The 17,416-nt window shown below is 38.8% G+C and overlaps 1 protein-coding gene across 1 annotated transcript in view; it reads left to right on the top strand.

Annotated features, from left to right (window-relative positions):
• Positions 1-2,132: 2,132 nt before the first annotated feature.
• Positions 2,133-17,416, top strand: part of GLYCTK (glycerate kinase) — a 28,152-nt gene continuing 12,868 nt past the window's right edge. Inside the window, exons 1-3 of the mRNA XM_015824026.1 lie at positions 2,133-2,152; positions 11,671-12,084; positions 12,463-12,614. Of these exons, the coding sequence (XP_015679512.1) occupies positions 11,708-12,084; positions 12,463-12,614 (529 nt within the window). The 5' untranslated portion in view covers positions 2,133-2,152; positions 11,671-11,707. The remainder of the gene's footprint in view (positions 2,153-11,670; positions 12,085-12,462; positions 12,615-17,416) is intronic.

Below are 17,416 nucleotides of genomic sequence, written 5' to 3'. Positions count from 1 at the left end.
CCGAGCAGCCAGTCCCTCCCTAGAGTTGAAAACCCCCGTCCCGACCTTCTCTTTTGCAGAGGTTCGAGTCTCTGCAGGGCCTGCTACACAGTGCAGTGTTTCTCAAATTTGGCAATTTTAAGATGTTTAGATTTCAAAAACTGGCCGGGGGATTCTGACTGTTGAAGCCCACACATCTTGTTGTTCAGTGGCTAAGTCGTGTCGGACTCTTCGCGAACCCATGGACCAGACAGGCGCTCTTGCCCCCCCCCCCCCACTGTCTCCCAGGGTTTTCCCAAATTCGTGTTCATTGAGTCGATGACACTAGCTCAGTGTTTCTCAACCTTGCCAATTGTAAGGCATGTGGACTTCAACTCCCAGAATTCCACAGCCAGCATTGCTGGCTGTGGAATTCTGGGAGTTGAAGTCCACATGCCTTAAAATTGGCAAGGTTGAGAAACACTGCCCTAACTAGCCATCTCATTCTCTGCTATCCTCTTCTTTTGCTTTCAATCTTTCCCAACATCAGGGTCTTTTTCCAATGAGTCCTCTCTCCTCATTTGGTGGCCAAAATATTTGAGCTTAAACTTAAGTATCTGTCCTTCCAAAAGACAATCGGGTTAGTTTCCTTTAGGATGGACTGATTTGATCTCCTTTTTAGTCGAAGGGACTTGGGGAGCCTTCTGCACCACAATTTGAAAACATTAAGTACTTTGGTGCTCAGCCTTCCTTATGTTCCAACTCTCACAGCCATACATTACTTCTAGGAAAACCATAGTTTTGACTCTATAGACATTTATTGGCAAGATGTTTCTGCTTTTTTACTGTGCTGTCTAAAGTTTGCCATATCTTTCCTCCCAAGGAGCAAGCGTGTTTTAATTTCATGGCTGCAGTTGCCATCAGCAGAGATTTTGAAGGCCAAGAAAATAAAATCTCAGTGTTTCCATTTCTTTCCCTTCTATTCGGCAGGAAGTGATGGGACTGCATGCCATGATCTTAGTTTTTTAATGTTGAATTTCAAGCCAACTTTTGCACTCTCCTCCTTTACCCTCATTAAGAAAGTTGTCAAATTTGAGAAACACTAGAAGGAGAGAAGGCATGCCTTTCAAAGCACTATATGGAGAGAAGATTTTGACTTTTTGTACATTGAACATTGGATTGGGCTGTATGAAAAAAATCAGTTTATCAAATTTGTATGAACACCCATCTCATGGAAAATGACTCTGGGCAATGTACAGAAATCCACTGAAATAAATATAAATTATTACCTAAAACTATTATATAAGTGTTAACATTAAAAACTATAAAAGCTTTGTATACTATGTGAAAAAGTTGCCTTTTTTTAAAAAAAAAATCTTAAACCCCCAGTGTTAAGCGTCTGGTCAGTGAATGGTAGGTTATGTGAAATTGCTTGTTAAGAAAACTTGTAACAGTAAATAGTAAATATCAAACACAGTTAAGCAAAACCTATGCATACAACAATTTTCTAAGGGTCAAGTAAACAGCTCTTACGTCTAGTAAGGGGTATGGGAATGCCTCAGTTGAGTCTCCTTAGACCCATCTTTCATAGGCAATGAAAATCTTGAGTATCAAACGTTCTGTGGTTCTTTTCTCTAAGCCTCCTTGGATGATCACAGATTCTAATATTAGAAGAGGAAATGTAGCATCTGACTATATTTTATTTATTTATGAAACATACCCCATAATGGTCAAATGACTCTTGTGCATGCATGCTTCTATGGAATTCCCCATGATATGTTTTTTTCCTGAATTAAAATACTTCAAATTATATTATCTATCTCCTAAAGGAGAGGCTTGAGACTGCTGCTAGTTTTCATTGCAGAATATATGAGAATTATGTAGAAGCACATTACATGTAAACAACATTGTAATAACCATTTGATGAATTTTTTTTGCCTTTTTACAAGATGGAAACATTGCAAACAATGTAATCTGAGAGTGAAAAATTCAACACAAATAATCAATGGTAAACAATGCAATACTAGTGGACTTTATGAAAAGTTCTACAGCAACTTTACTACACTGAAGTCAACTATTACCTGTCGCAGCTCCAAAAGTCCTGTGAGTATGGCTTGCTGCCCATCTCTCACCATATTAGGATTAAAAAGGGATCCCTTATGTGATCAGAACTAAAAACCTGCCGTGGTTTATGGTAAGTGTAAATATAGATACATACACAATTTATATACAAATAGAGATAATTGTTAAAAAACAATGTGTTTTTTAATGTGCATGAATAAATTATGTTGTGTCTTAGCTTGAAATTTGTGTGGAAGAGAATGCATATATAGCCTTCTGAAGAATTTATTTTATTTTTAGACAATTTCAAAAATACAGTTTCATAGAAGCAGTATTCTACGTTCACTGATACAATATTAATAACAATAGTATTTAGACTTATATACTGCTTCATAGTGCTTTACAGCCTTCTCTAAGTGGTTTACAGAGTCAGCATATTGCCCCCAGCAATCTGGGTCCTCATTCTACTGACCTTGGAAGGATGGAAGGTTGATGTCACAAAAACTTTTATCTTCCACTCACAAGTCCAGTTGCTACAGCTGTAACAACAGTGGGTGCTAGCTTTCATAGTAAGTAAGCAAATACTGCATTGCTGGAAAGCGGAACATAATTGCAGAAGCCTTTTTTGACTGTGACCCCTCCTCAACAATGCCATTCAGTGGCAATCTGCCTCCAAAAGTTTTCTTTTAGATGTTTTGGCTAATATAGGTAGTCCTTGACTTATGACCACAATTGAACCCAAAATTTCTGTTGCTAAGCGAGACAGTTGTTACGTGAGTTGCCCCCATTTTACGAACTTTCTTGTCACACGAATTGCTACAGTTAAGTTAGCAACACGGTTGTAAAGTGAATCTGGCTTCCCCATTGACTTTGCTTGTCAGAAGGTCACAAAAAGCGATCACATGACCCCGGGACACTGCAACCGTCATAAATATGAATCAGATCCCAAGCATCCAAATTTTGATCGTGTGACCATGGGGTCATAAGTATGAAAAACAGTCATAAGTCACCTTTTTCACTGCTATTGTAACAGTCACCAAATGAACTGTTGTAAGTCAAGGACTACCTGTAATTTGTGGTAATTTAACCTTTGCAGATTTCTTTTTTTACTGTTTGAAAGGCTTCTAAACTAGAATAAGTCCCAGTGTTGTATTTCCAACTGGCCCATTGCCCTCTTCTTTCCACTCTCTTCCCTGCCTTCCTTTATCCACCATCAATCTCCATACACAGGGATGCTGAGAGGGAAATATTGGAGTTGAAGACCTCACTACTAGAAGTAGAGCAGACTTGGAAAGACTTGGTGTATAACAGGGAGGGGGAGAGCACATGTTTGGTAACTTACAGCAGCTGTACTTTTAAATGGGCTAAGAGCTGCAATGTGGCTGAATCTCTTTTTCTTCTTTCCTCTGTCTTTGTGTGGCGGCAGGTTTTTTTTTTTTATGTGCTTACTTGGTGCCTGCAGCAGACGGCAGCACTTTGTCAATCCTGCTTGATCTCAGAAAAGAAAATATTTGGCCTGAATTACTGCTTAGATGGCAGACCTCTAGAGAATACTAGGGCTGTAGGCTAGACTAAAAAGTAAAAAAGAAATCCCAGGCAAGTGGCAAATCACTTCTATATTGCTGCCACAGATTTGTTCATGTAGCCAGCAAGAGTCAAGCATGACTTAAATCATGCTTATTCTAAGGTTTATGTAACACTTATATTTTACAGAATAATAGGAAACTGCCATGAGTTTCCAGGGAGTGGGAGGGCATTTTGGGAACCAGAGAAATGTTGGCATAGATTTGTTTGTTTGTTTCATTTCTATGTTGCCCCCTCACCCCTACAAGCTGATTCCAAATTCTAAATTGATAGAAAATATGTTTAGTCTTTTTCCTGCTCCATACTGGTTCTTTGTATTGTTTCCATCCCTCTAAGCTCTTTTCTTTTACCCTATCTTTATTAAAAAGCACCAAAATGGATGGGAAAATTACTAGAGAATATAATCAAATGAGGCACAGCCAGGAAAATATTGCCTCTCTTTACCACTTTAAATGATAGGTCGGGAAGGTTACAGACAAGTGAACAAACCCCAGGAAAGGTCTCAGTTCTTCCATTTTTGAACTTAAACTCATTTTTCTATTTTCTATTATATGTCATTTGCAAAATCTCCTTTTTATGACCTGTTGAATGAGTATTTCATATCTACATTGTGGAACATTGTGAGAATTTTTTTTAGTGTGGTAAGTTAACAGAAGAACAATTCTTACTGAAACAGGAACTTGCCAAAATTGCCTTGATCTTGATCTTAGTTGTAAACACTGGAATAATGTGTTGTCACAAATTCCAAGAATAAATTAATCAGGTTACAGTTGTGTTAGGTGACACACACCTATGCATTTCACCTCAATTAGTTCTCAGTGAAGTCAAATTACAGCTGCAGTTTAGAGTCCCTGAGCAAGAAATGTACTCAGAAGTCTGCACAATGCACCTCATGTTTTGCCTTACAAAATACATTATAACAGCTAAATGTGGAACTACAGTGATTTTAGGACTGCATAATATTATTTTGTTAGTGGGGAAAAAACAACAACACAATTCAGTGCCGTTAGTGGCATATTTCAGATTCAGATTATTAATAGACAAATTGTCAATGGAAGCTGAGGAATCTGTGCTTAATCATGGTTTGCCCCCAAATGGCAGCAGCTGATATCTGAGTTGATGCAATGACAAAGAAGAGTATCTGGGTGCATTAATTAGCTCGAGGCTCGCTTGTTGAGGGCTATAGGGCAACAGAAGATGAGGGGGAGAGCTCCACTGTTGACATGAAGTCTTCTATGCACTTGCATGGATATTCTCTATACACCCCCTCCTCTATTTGTAAACCCACAATTTAAATTTTACACACACAATTGCACTACCTGTGTGTTTACCCTTACCCTCCCAAAGCCAGAGCAATCCCTCTCCATAGGGGGAAGTGGTTGCTCCTTTTTCAGGAAGCACCATTTCAGAGTAGTAGTTCCTAGGCTTTCTCCTCTTCCTTTCCCTTCCCCCCCCTCCACTGCTTGATAAGTTGAGTATCAGGAACTGCATGTAGTGAACGTATGTGCGTGAAGGTGATGGTTTCCAACAGGACAAACTATAAGGAGTCCTTGGTGCTCTCTGAGCTTGATTGTTTTCTTGCAGACGCTTCATTACCCAAACTAGGTAACATCAGGACAAACTATATCCAATTACTTGCTCTCCCATTGAGTGCCTCCCTCTAACTGGGGAGAAATGATGGATTTGTAGGAACAGGAGCTTTGAGATTGGCTACCAATCTGATCCGACCTATACGATCCCCACCAGGTTTTTAGGAGATAGTTGGGGCTCAGGACCAGATCCAGGATTTGCAGCAGAGGGTCACGTAGCTCTCACGTATGGCTGTCCAGCCCTGTGGCAGAATGTGATGGGAAGAGAAACAAAGAAGTCCAGCTTCAGTTCCTGAATTGAGGGGCATATAAGGCCACAGTGCGGTTGTTGTGAAAAAATATTAGGAGGCAAGCGATTAGGGATATACATAACAATAGGTGCTCAGTTTTTTGTTTTCTAATTACAGTGTATTATTTACTACAACCAAAAGGTCACACGTGACTGCCCAAAAGGATATAAAATGTTTAAAAGAATATAACATTTCCTAGGTTGCTAGAGTGTGTTGTCAAAGGTTTATTTTTGGCTCATCCCATTGTTATTCGGGTTATAGCCACAGCTGTCTGATTTCAGATAGTTATTCTAGGTAGGTGTTAAATGATGTCATTATCCAGTGATTTTGCAGACCACCTTGAATAATTCAATTTTTTTTAAATTTCTTCTTTTAATGTTATATATGTTTCACATATAATATATGTTATTGTTTATTCTCTGATTCAGTTATTTATTTTAGAATGCTTTCTCTGTATGCCACTCTGTGGAATTATATAAGAAATTAAAAGTTACTTCCATTTTTTATATAGTGAAACTACACGAGAGTCGCAAGGAACCATCACAGGAACATGCTGGCATGATTTATTCAAATTAATATGCAGATTAGGACCAGTTTTCATTAATGGCAGCTTATGAAGTTTTCATTTAAAAGAGATTAATCTAAGCTCTTCACAGTCCCAGAGCAATGCTGTCATAGAAGATGAAATTCTCAGCTGATCTGCCAAGATTAATGAAGGCTTCTGGATCACTTTCTGAGCAGCTGCTACGATCAAGTGAAAAAAGCACAAGAAGAAATTTCATTTCGATCTGGCTCGCCATAACTCTTGCCTCAAAGTCCTCATTTCAGTGCAGAGAATAAATTGTTCGTTCCCCTTTTGGTCTGCTCTGTTGTTCAGAAGTGAAAGACGGCAGGGAAGCTGTTGTGGCTCAGAGGTGTTAGTGCCACCCCTGATACGCTTGTGACCTTGCATGTCAATGGGAATAAAAACATCAGGCTCTTGGCCAAAATGTGTCACACATAGCGGATTAAAGTAGACAAAACAGCTCAAGAACACAGAGAAAACTTTGGAGGATTTATTTTCTTAACCTACATATATAGCAAGATGGCATTTGATTATTATATTACTATCTCCAGCACTTTTAAAGATTAATAATAATAATAATAATAATAATAATAATAATATATATAAAACAGTTGGAAGGGACCTTGGAGGTCATCAAGTCCAACCCCCTGCTCAGGCAAGTAACCCTATACTGGCTGTCCAGTTTCTTCTTAAAAACTTCCAGTGTTGGAGCATTCACCGCTTCTGGAGGCCGGTTGTTCCACTGGTTAATTGTTCTGTCAGGAAGTTTCTCCTTAGTTCTAGGTTGCTTCTCTCCTTGGTGAGTTTCCACCCATTGCTTCTTGTCCTGCCTTCAGGTGCTTTGCAGAATAGCTTGACTCCCTTTCCTTTGTGGCAGCCCCTGAAATATTGGAACACTGCTAGAATGTCCCCCCTCATCCTTCTCTTCGTTAAACTAGACATACCCAATTCCAGCAGCCTTTCCTTATATGCTTTAGCCTCCAGTCCCCTAATCATCTTTGTTGCTCTTCTCTGTACTCTTTCTAGAGTCTCAACATCTTTTTTACATCGTGGTGACCAAAACTTGGATGCAGTATTCCAAGTGTGGCCTTATCAAGGCATTGTAAAGTGGTATTAACACTTCACGTGATCTTGATTCTATCCCTCTGTTAATGCAGCCCAGCACTGTGTTGGCCTTTTTGGCAGCTGCAGCACACTGCTGAACCTTAGTACACTCAGTACACTGATCGGTACACTGCTCTTAATAGCAGGAAAGAGTAAAAAAGGAGATTTATTACCCCAGATTAGCCACACCTATGAGAAGACATTATGTAATAATAATAATAATAATAATAATAATAATAATAATAATAATAATAATAATAATAATAATAATAATAATAATAAATAAAGTTGGAAGGGACCTTGGAGGTCATTGAGTCCAAAGAAACAAGAATGCAGGAAAGCAGCACAGAACAATGTATCTCAAAATCCCACCATACTTTCCTTATACCAATAAATTTAAAAGAAGAATTATGACTGTTAGCATCAGATTTTCCCAGTTCTAATAAAAATATTGTTCATCCATCTGAGAAGTCACTATTCAAGTTTTATCAGTAGCTTTTTCCATAAGAGCAATTTACCATATCTTTGCACATCGCTTGTTCAAAAACAGGTTATCTAAAAATGTCCATGTTTGAAGCAGAATTATTTTCAGAGAAAGAGAAATACTGTACATCTGCTTCATGAAATTGGTAGGTGATCATTTATTAAATCCTTTGTTGAGTAAACCACATTTGGCAAGGTTCAGATGATTTGCAGACTAGAATGGCTTGTTTCACACAACTTGCTAAACCAAACCAAACAGGCTCAGATGGAGCTTACCCACAGTGTATAAAATCTAGTCCTAAAATGGGACTTCTGATGAAGATTTATGGCAAACTAGACATCCCTGTAGGACAGGAACAGTATTGGATAGAGTTGTGAATTCTGGCCAGTGTAGTCTCTCTCCAGAAAAAGGAGAAATCATGAGATTTGCTCACTTCTACTCTGGGTAACTGCTCTTTGTGAGAAGACTGTAGGAATTGAGATTTTGGTACTCAGTTCATGAGTTGAATGACTGGATTCAAGGTATTTCAATCAAACTGACTGCTGTAATGCAGCCTATATGGACAGAAGGTTGCTGAGAGTCATTTCTTAATCACTTTCAGAAATTGCTTCTTAATTACTTTTTAGCTGTTAGCAACCTTTGCAGCAGAATGATATGGAAAAATATGATATACTGGATATACAAATGAAACCAGCTGGTGTCTTAATAATTAAAAGGGATATACAGATAACAATTCAAAATAGTGGCCTGGATAACTTTCCTACTGTATATTGAATTTACAAAATAAATTTCTTAAATTTGAAGGATTTTGTAAGAAGGGACAAAGAAAAAAAAAGAAAAAAGGATTTTGTAAGAAGGGACAAAAAAAAAAGGAAACAAATTAAGTTTTAGGACAGCATTTGAAGGGATTAAAGATCAAGATTGTTAAAAGTAAAAGGAAGGAATATAAAGTTAGACCGGATGAACCTCAAATGCAAGTTTATATAGATTTCTTAGTTTTATTTGGTTGCATAAGCAGGAAGCACAGCTCATAGTAGATATGTCAAGAAGTTCACACATCTGATGCGCTCATCCTCAAGCTCTGTGGTTTGTTTAAAAAGGTTTTCATGAAGCTTTCACAAGGTCTTCATGAGCCTGGAGGCCTGCCTTTTATTTCTGTCATTTCAACATAATCTACTGTACATCATCAGACCAATTCTCAAACCAGTTATCAGAATTCTGATTAACAGAATCTTCTTCTATCTATATATCTTATCTATTATCTATATCTATAAATAAAAATGTAAATGTTCGTTTGTTCAAAATCTTAAATCTCTGAAAGTTCTTCATCGATTGCTTTGAAATTTTGACACAACGTTGCATTCGAATACGCAGGTGTTTTTATATACCTACTATTATATAGATGTCACACCTGTGACAGATAAAAACATGCTTTTTTTGGAAAAACAGCGCCATCTGTTGGACATATTACAAACGTGCGCTTTCTCTTTTCTTTCTTTTCCATTTAACTCAGTGGTTCTCAACCTGTGGGTCGGGACCCCATTTGGGGTCGATCGACCATTTCATGGGGGTCGCCAAGCAAGGTTGTCCGCCATTTTTTTTGTTTTTTTGTCCGCCATTTTTTCCCCCTTTTCCGGCGGGTGCCTTACCTCCCTTGGGCTGGGCCAGCTGGTGGTCGGCCTGCTCCGTCTCTGCCGCTTGCCAGCTACGCCTCAGCCGGCACAGGGGGCGGAACCACGCATGTGCGGCGCTCCCGGGCAGGGAAAGTCCTCAACTTACGACCGGTTGGGTAGTCCTCGACGTACGACCGGTTTAGTCCTCGACTTACGACCATTTTAGTCCTCGACTTACGACCGGTTGGGGTCGCGGCATTAAAAAGGTTGAGAACCACTGATTTAACTAGACTGAGCCACAGCAACCCGTGGCCGGGTACAGCTATATTTAATAAAATTGTTATATAAAACAAGAAATCTAATCCTAGGGTCAGAAGTCTATAAAATTTCAATTGAAGGGTCTCTTGGCTTAATGTGAGAATAGAATAATTTAATAATTAACAATACCAGAGTTGGAAGGGATTTTAGAGGTCATCTAGTCTAACCCCTGCTTGAGCAGAAAGTCTATACCGTTTTAGACAAAAGGCTGTCCAATTTCTTCTTGAAAGCCTCCAATGATGGGGCACTCACAAGACAAGTGAAGGCAAGCCATTCCACTGGTTGATTGTTCTTACTGTTAGGAAATTTCTCCTTGGTTCTAGCTTGCTTCTCTCCTTGATTAGTTTCCATCTTAGCTTCTGGTGCTTTAGAAAACAGATTGCCCCCCCATCTTTGTGGCAGCCCCTCAAATACTGGAACATTGTTATGATAACAGTGTTATCATACTATCTCCCCTACTCCTTTTCACTAGAGTAAACACACCCAGTCCCTGCAACCATTCTTCATATGTTTTAGCTCCAGCCCCTTAATTATCTTAGTTCATGTGACGTATCGTGACAATTTTTGCCTTTGTGGAGCCCGGGTGGACTTGACCTGCTCATGATGCATCCGGCCCGCGGGCTGCCAGTTTGACACTCCTGTCTTAGTTGTTCTTCTCTGCACCCTTTCCGAGTCTTGGTGTGCATTGATGAGTATTCATTGCAAGCTTAACAATTCACCAATAATAGAAACACAATATTTTCTCAAAGCAACTTGCTATCAACTGAATTGAAAGAACAAATGCTAAAGAACATGTCAGAGCGTGTAGCTCATCCGTTCTGCCATCTGTTGGCATCTTTGAACATAAAATCACTGCTGTATAACAGAAAGTCTCTGTGTATGTGTGTGCACGCACGCAAATGCACATATATGTGTGGTTGAAAGAACCAGAAAGATACGGTTTGAAAAGACTGCTGGGAGTCTTATCGGGGGCCCTGGGAAGCCAATGAGATGGATCCAAATATCACAGAATTCAGGATGTCTTAAACTCAAAACTCATTTGAAGGACAGTTTAGAAATTTGGATTCCATATACTACATCTCCAATGTTCTAAGATGCCAACAGATGGTAGAACTGATGAGCTGAGGGCAGGATTCTCCCAGGGACCAGGTGGGATCGGCCTTCCCCAAACATTATTTCTGAGAGTCAGTCTTGATCATTAGGTTGATTATTAAGAGCTGGAGATTTTTCTTTCATGTTTAGTGTGTAAGGAGAAATTAGTACATTCATGGTTTCATCACCATCAATATTTCTCACTCTTAAGTTAAGACCTTTCTCGCTATCTGATGTTCATTGCATGACTCCATAGAAAATCCTTACCAGTGAGGTAATTTCACAGATGGAAATAAAATTCATTCTCTTATTTATTTATATTCCCCCTTTATTATTTTTATAAATACCTCACACACAATACAACCCTGTGAGGTGGGTTAGGCTGAGGAAAAGTGACTGCCCAAAGTCACCCAGCTGGGTTTCATGTGCAAGACAGGACTAGAATTCACAGTCTCCTGGTTCCTAGACCACACACTCACTCTCTCTGTGTTTCTCTGTCTCTCCCTCTCTGCCCCTCTCCCTCCCCTCTCCTCCTCCCCCTTCTTCCCCCAAGCCAGCATGCTTTTCCCCAGGAACTTTTAAGTAATTTTTTGCAGCTTCTTATTTTGTAACCCTGGCTTCATAAAATATCCATGTTTGAAGTTTTATTGTTTTGTAATCAGTAATTTAGTTTGTATTCTACATTTTTAGGGAGGGAGGAGAATATATGTGGCATATATTTCTTTTTCAAGATTATGTTGTTTAACTAACCCTAGTTTTTTTCTATTCCCTAAATGCCAGATAAATTGTTTCCAAGCAATTCTTACTGGCAAATTATTAACCTTCCCATTTGATCTATCAAATTGAGTGTATAAAAAGACCTCTGGACCTTCCCAGGAGAACAGAAAGACAGGAGGTGGTGGTGAGGAAAAAAAACAAAGCTCATAGCAAGCAAAGTTTCTGTAAGGCATATATTCTGGGAGTGAAAAGCAACTCACCAGATATCCTTAATCACTTATCCACTTTTTTTCAGGACATTAATCATCGCTTATTCCTGGTGGATTCGGGGCATGGTTTCTGTCTTCAAAAGCTTGCCAATCCCTGGCAAAACCTGTTGGTTGCCCAATTTTAGTTTCACCAGTGAGATATCCTCTCTGAAAATGACTCTCAAGGACCACGGGCTACATTTTTTCCGCAGTGCTGTGGGTGCGGTCCTCCCGGGGCCGATACTGAAAAGGTCCTTGGTGCTAGAAACGGGCGGATGCCCCAGACTGTTGCTACAGGGCCGTCCTTTTGAACTGAAGAGAAATCTGTACCTGGTTGGCTTTGGAAAGGCTGTTCTGGGCATGGCAGCAGTGGCTGAGGACATCCTTGGAGGCTACCTCACTCAGGGAATAATCAGTATTCCTCAAGGCATTCAAGAAACTCTGCGACATGCAGGAACGAGGTAAGGAAGAAGGCTACATTTTATGGAGATGAGATATATGAGCCGGCTTCAAGAATTCTTTCTTGAGTCCTTCATGGCTTGGTGTATCTTTAATCTCAGTTGTGAGCTGCTTTCCTACTTCAAGTACTAGCTACTTGAACAGGTTTATGGAGATACTTCCTATTTTTACTTAACCTGTGGGAAAAACAGAAACTAACTTGTTGTTTGAGTTGCTCGTTAGGCAGAATTTTAGGTGATCGATATTCTTTGGTTTACCTTTCATTATCACTTTAATTATCCTGGCTGGCCGTCTGTTTAAGAAGTTTTAAACATCATGGGTTTCAGCAGTACAAAGCTCAGCTAATAAGTGACTCTTTTTGGGAAAAAAAAATGCTGCAGGGAAATGTTGCTGAAGCCGTGCAGCCGAATCCAAGTCCTGGAAGGAGCGAGGGAGAATCTTCCTGATAAAGACGCTTTGGAGGCGGCCAGGGCCATCTTGGAATTAGCCAAGAGTCTCACAGCAGATGACCTTCTCCTGGTATTAATTTCAGGTAATGCTTGAGAGCCCAAAAGGGCGGAGAGACTTTTGTCACCTCCAGATGCTCTTTTTCATCTTTCTTTCCCATTTTCTAACCTTATTATATTTTGGTCCATTCTGCAAGCACACTTGGCAAATTAGGTCGAGTGTTTTGATGTTTAAAGAAAAAAACAAACAGATGGCATGGGGAGGTGGCTCAGGGTGGTTTTCAGTGTGACTTCGCCCTGGGTGATGCTGACTGGCCCTTGAAGCACCCTTGTGCTTTCTTCTTGTCAGCTGGCTTTGGAAATGATATCCCTGCTGGCCCTGGTAGTCTTCTCCGTAACCTGCCCTTAGCTTTTGCTGAAGTTCTGCCATGGGGAAAGTAGGATCTTCTGCAATGGAAGGAAATGCAGTATTAACAGTTCTGCATAAATGTTTTTTGTAGCTTGCTGAAATAAATGTGGTCATTTCAAATTAGTCAGTTCTTAGTCTCTGTGAGTCACACAGATGGGTTCTGTGTCTCTCCGATGTACATTTTTTTCTTTTTATCCCTCTGACTCAGTTTTACTGAAAAATAAAAAGTGTGCATGCTCTGGCTCTCATTTTGTAATTAATCTATACAATAGGTTCTGTTCGTCTATTGAGCTTTCCAGTCTAAAACAGTGCTTTAGCTGTTCTTGCCTAGAAATTTCAAAACTGCTAGGCTGTTTTTGACCAGCAGATGGCAGTCCAGAATCAGAATATGGCATGTAATATTGAAAAATACAGTAAATTGGAAAGGAGCATGAACATAGAATATAGAACAGTGATGGCGAACCTTTTAGAGACCGAGTGCCCAAACTGCAACCCAAAACCCACTTATGCCAGGTGGGTGTGGCCCATTGGATGGGTGTGGTCAATTGGGCAGCTCATTGGGTGGGCGTGGCTTTGGTGGTAACGGCAGACTGGGTGGGACTAAAAAGTTCAATCAATCAATTCCAACTTTGCGAGATCTTTTTTTTCCCCGCGAGAAGTTGAAATTGACTGATTGATTGAACCTTTTTTTTTTGCACATGGCAGTGGAGGCCTAAAACGAAAAGGTTTTATAAAACCCAGCTGAAGGCCTAGGACTGAAGCGACGGCATGTGTGCCCACAGAGAGGGCTCTGAGTGCCGCCTCTGGCACCCGTGCCATAGGTTCGCCACCACTGATATAGAACATAGAATAACAGAGTTGGAAGGGACCTTGGAGGTCTTGAGCAGGAGACCCTAAAACATTTCAGACAAATGTTGTTCAATCTCTTCTTGAAAGCCTCCAGTGTTGGAGCACATACAGCTTCTGAAGGCAACCGGTTTCACTGATTAATTGTTCTCATTGTCAGGAAATGTCTCTTTAATACTAGGTTTTATCTGTCTTTAATAATCTTTCACACATTACTCCTTGTCCTGCCCTTAATTGCTTTGGAGAATAGGTTAACCCTATTGTTCATACTTTAGCCACCTAATGAGAAGGAAGGACTCACTGGAGAAGAGCCTAATGCTGGGAAAGATTAAGGGCAATAGAAGAAGGGGACGACAGAGAATGAGGTGGCTGGTTGGAGTCACTGAAGCAGTAAGCGTGAACTTAAATGGACTCCAGAAGATGGTAGAGGACAGGAAGACCTGGAGGAACATTGTCCATGGGGTCGCGATGGGTTGGACCCGACTTCGCAATTAACAACAACATTGTTCATGGAAGGAGCCTAATGTACCAAAGAGTTGGCAAATTGGGTTGGTCTGAAGGGGCTAGGAAGAACTGAATAGGAAATTCTGAGTAGTCATGTTTTGGAGGTATACGTCATAGTGTTGTTTCATTTTGATCTTCTTGGTATAAGTTATGCTGGAGCAGTTATTGTACAGATTGTTCATTCCATTATTTTCCTTACCATTAACTATTTTTTCTTTGTCATTGACTGAGATGGGTGGCTATAGAAATTAAATTAATAAACAAACAAACAAACAAATAATATTTTAATAAATTTAAGAAACTCTTGAGCAGCCTACCTCAGAATGTTATGGAGTTCTTAAACAGAAACTTAATTCCCTTTATGAACTTGAAAGAGAATATTCATTGAATTATACTCAACCAGCTAATAATTGCACAGTATGGTACTATCTCTGTTACTAAAGATGCCCAGGGTAAAATATATAATCCTTCTGAATAACTGAAGCAACTTAAAAATGTTTGGTTTCAATTTTTAATGCTAAGCCAAATATAACTGAAAAAGAAATTAAGAATTTTTTTTCATAATATAGTTCTTCTAAAGATTACTCATGATCAAGCTGCCTTTATCTAAGAAATAACAGATAACCCTCTAATTCTATGTAAGGAAGGAAGTTTCCAGTCTGAACGGATATTCCACTGGATGGTATAAGACCGTGGTGGCGAACCTAGGGCACGCGTGCCACAGGTGGCATGCAGAGCCCTCTCTGTGGGCACGTGTGCCGTTGCTCCAGTCCTAGGCCTTCAGCTGGGTTTTATAAAACCTTTTCGCTTTAGGCCTCCGCTGCCGCGTGCAAAAAAAAAAAAAGGTTCAATCAAAAAAGGTTCAATTTTGTGGGGGAAAAAAAAGATCTCACAAAGTTGGGATTGATTGATTTTTTTTTTAATTGAAAAGTTTTATAAAAGTTACAATATAAACCCCAAAACCAACCCACCCTAACCCCCCTCTCCCTCCCCCACTTCCCAGAGCTGAATACAGGGTTACAAATATAATAATCATAATCTAACTAACATTAACCAACTATATAAATAACCAAGTCCATAATGCTCTTTAACTCCCCTTTAACATAAATATAATAATAATAATTAAAACATAAACAAATTAGTATCCTAATTATTAAACAATAGAATATCCATATTGTTAAACAATACTAATACTAAAAGTAATAATATCATATAATTAAAACTAATAAAAATTTCACTATAATAAACTATTAATACTAATAATACTCTAAAATTTACTCATAGGCTAAATGGAACTTTTTAGTCCCATATTTATTCTGAATATAATCTATCCATCTTCTCCAAACCGAAATGTATCTTTCTTCTGAGTAATCCTTCAAATAGGCAGAAATCTTAGCCATTTCTGCTAAATTTGACACTTTAAGCGTCCATTCTTCTATAGTAGGCAAGCAATCCTTCTTCCAATATTGCCCTACTAATAACCTTGCAGCTGTTATCAAATTCAACATCAAGTTAGTTTCTTTAATATCACAATCTGTAATAACACCCAACAAAAATAATTGTGGAGTGAACTTTATCTTTCTCTTGAAAATCTTTTGAATGTTCCACCAAATCTTAATCCAAAAAGCTTTTATATTTCTACAAGTCCACCAAATATGAAAATAAGTAGCATCCAAGCTACCACATCTCCAACATTTGGGCTGTAAATTAGGATACATACAAGANAGACAACTTTTTAGGATCCAGATGCCATCTATAAAACATTTTGTAAAAATTTTCTCTTAAATTTTGGGCCTGGGTAAATTTTACATTTCTAACCCAAATTACCTCCCATATATCCAGTGGAATCGGTTCTTGAATATTTTGGGCCCACTTTACCATACAATCTTTAACTAATTCCATTTCCGAATCCATCTCTATTAAAACATTATAAATTCTCTTTATATGCGCTCGATTTTGATCTTTAATCTGTTTTACCAAATTCTCATCCATTAATGTAATACCAACTTTTTGATCTAACTTCCACCTAACCAATAATTGAGTATACTGAAACCAAGACTGTACAATATTTTCTTGCTTTAACTCAGCTAACGATTTTAATTGCCAATCATTCCCTACCAATCTAAGTAATTCCTTATAAGAAATCCTATCCAAATTCACATCCATAGATACCCCCTCTATCACGTGTCCAGGAATCCCCCAGATTGGTATTTTGTAATTTAACTTATAATAATACTTTTTCCAGACACGCAATAAAGCACTTCTTAAAATATCAGATTTAAAAGCCTTGTCAACTTTTTTATTATAAATTAAGTATGCATGCCACCCATATAATAAGTCCCATCCCTCCAGATGAAGTATACTTTTATTTGTTAAATTAAGCCAATCACTAACCAATGTTAAAACCACCGCATCATAGTATAATTTCAAGTTAGGCGCCTTAAGTCCTCCTCTTTCCCGTGCATCTTGTAAGATCTTAAATTTAATTCTTGGTTTTTCCCCCGCCCAAATAAATTTATTAATACCCTTCTGCCATTCATCCAAATTGGCATCTTTTTTCAAAATAGGTATCATTTGAAACAAGAAGAGAAACTTTGGTAGAACATTCATTTTAACAGCCGCAATGGGATTGATTGATTGAACTTTTTAGTCCCACCTAGTCTGCCATTACCACTGCAGCCACGCCCACACAATGGACCACACCCACCCAATTGGCCACGCCCACCCGGCACCCAAGGATACATAAGTGGGTTTTGGGTTGCAGTTTGGGCACTCAGTCTCTAAAAGGTTTGCCATCACTGGTATAAGATCTCTTCAGCTCTTTCCCTTCTCTCATTGGAGGTATAACAATGCTTTTTCTCTCCCCACCTTCACTAAAGTTTGCATTAACTGAAACTCTGCAATTGATCATCTGGTTTCTCTTTTTAAGATCGAGGCAAAAATGTTAACAGTAACTTGTTGTTCAGTCACTAATCGGCATTAATGGTTTTGTTGAAGGTGGAAAAAGCCTTTGACATGATGCAATGGAAAAATTTGAAAATTTAGATTCCAGCTAATGTATTTTTTAATTTAATTGTATTAATATGTGATATTCTAGTTATTGGCGAATGATTATTTAAAATGGAATTA

This window comes from Protobothrops mucrosquamatus, unplaced genomic scaffold, assembly GCF_001527695.2.
Source record: "Protobothrops mucrosquamatus isolate PMUCROS unplaced genomic scaffold, P.Mucros_1.0 scaffold2088, whole genome shotgun sequence".
NCBI lineage: Eukaryota > Metazoa > Chordata > Lepidosauria > Squamata > Viperidae > Protobothrops > Protobothrops mucrosquamatus.
This window is presented reverse-complemented; position numbering and strand designations above follow the sequence as displayed.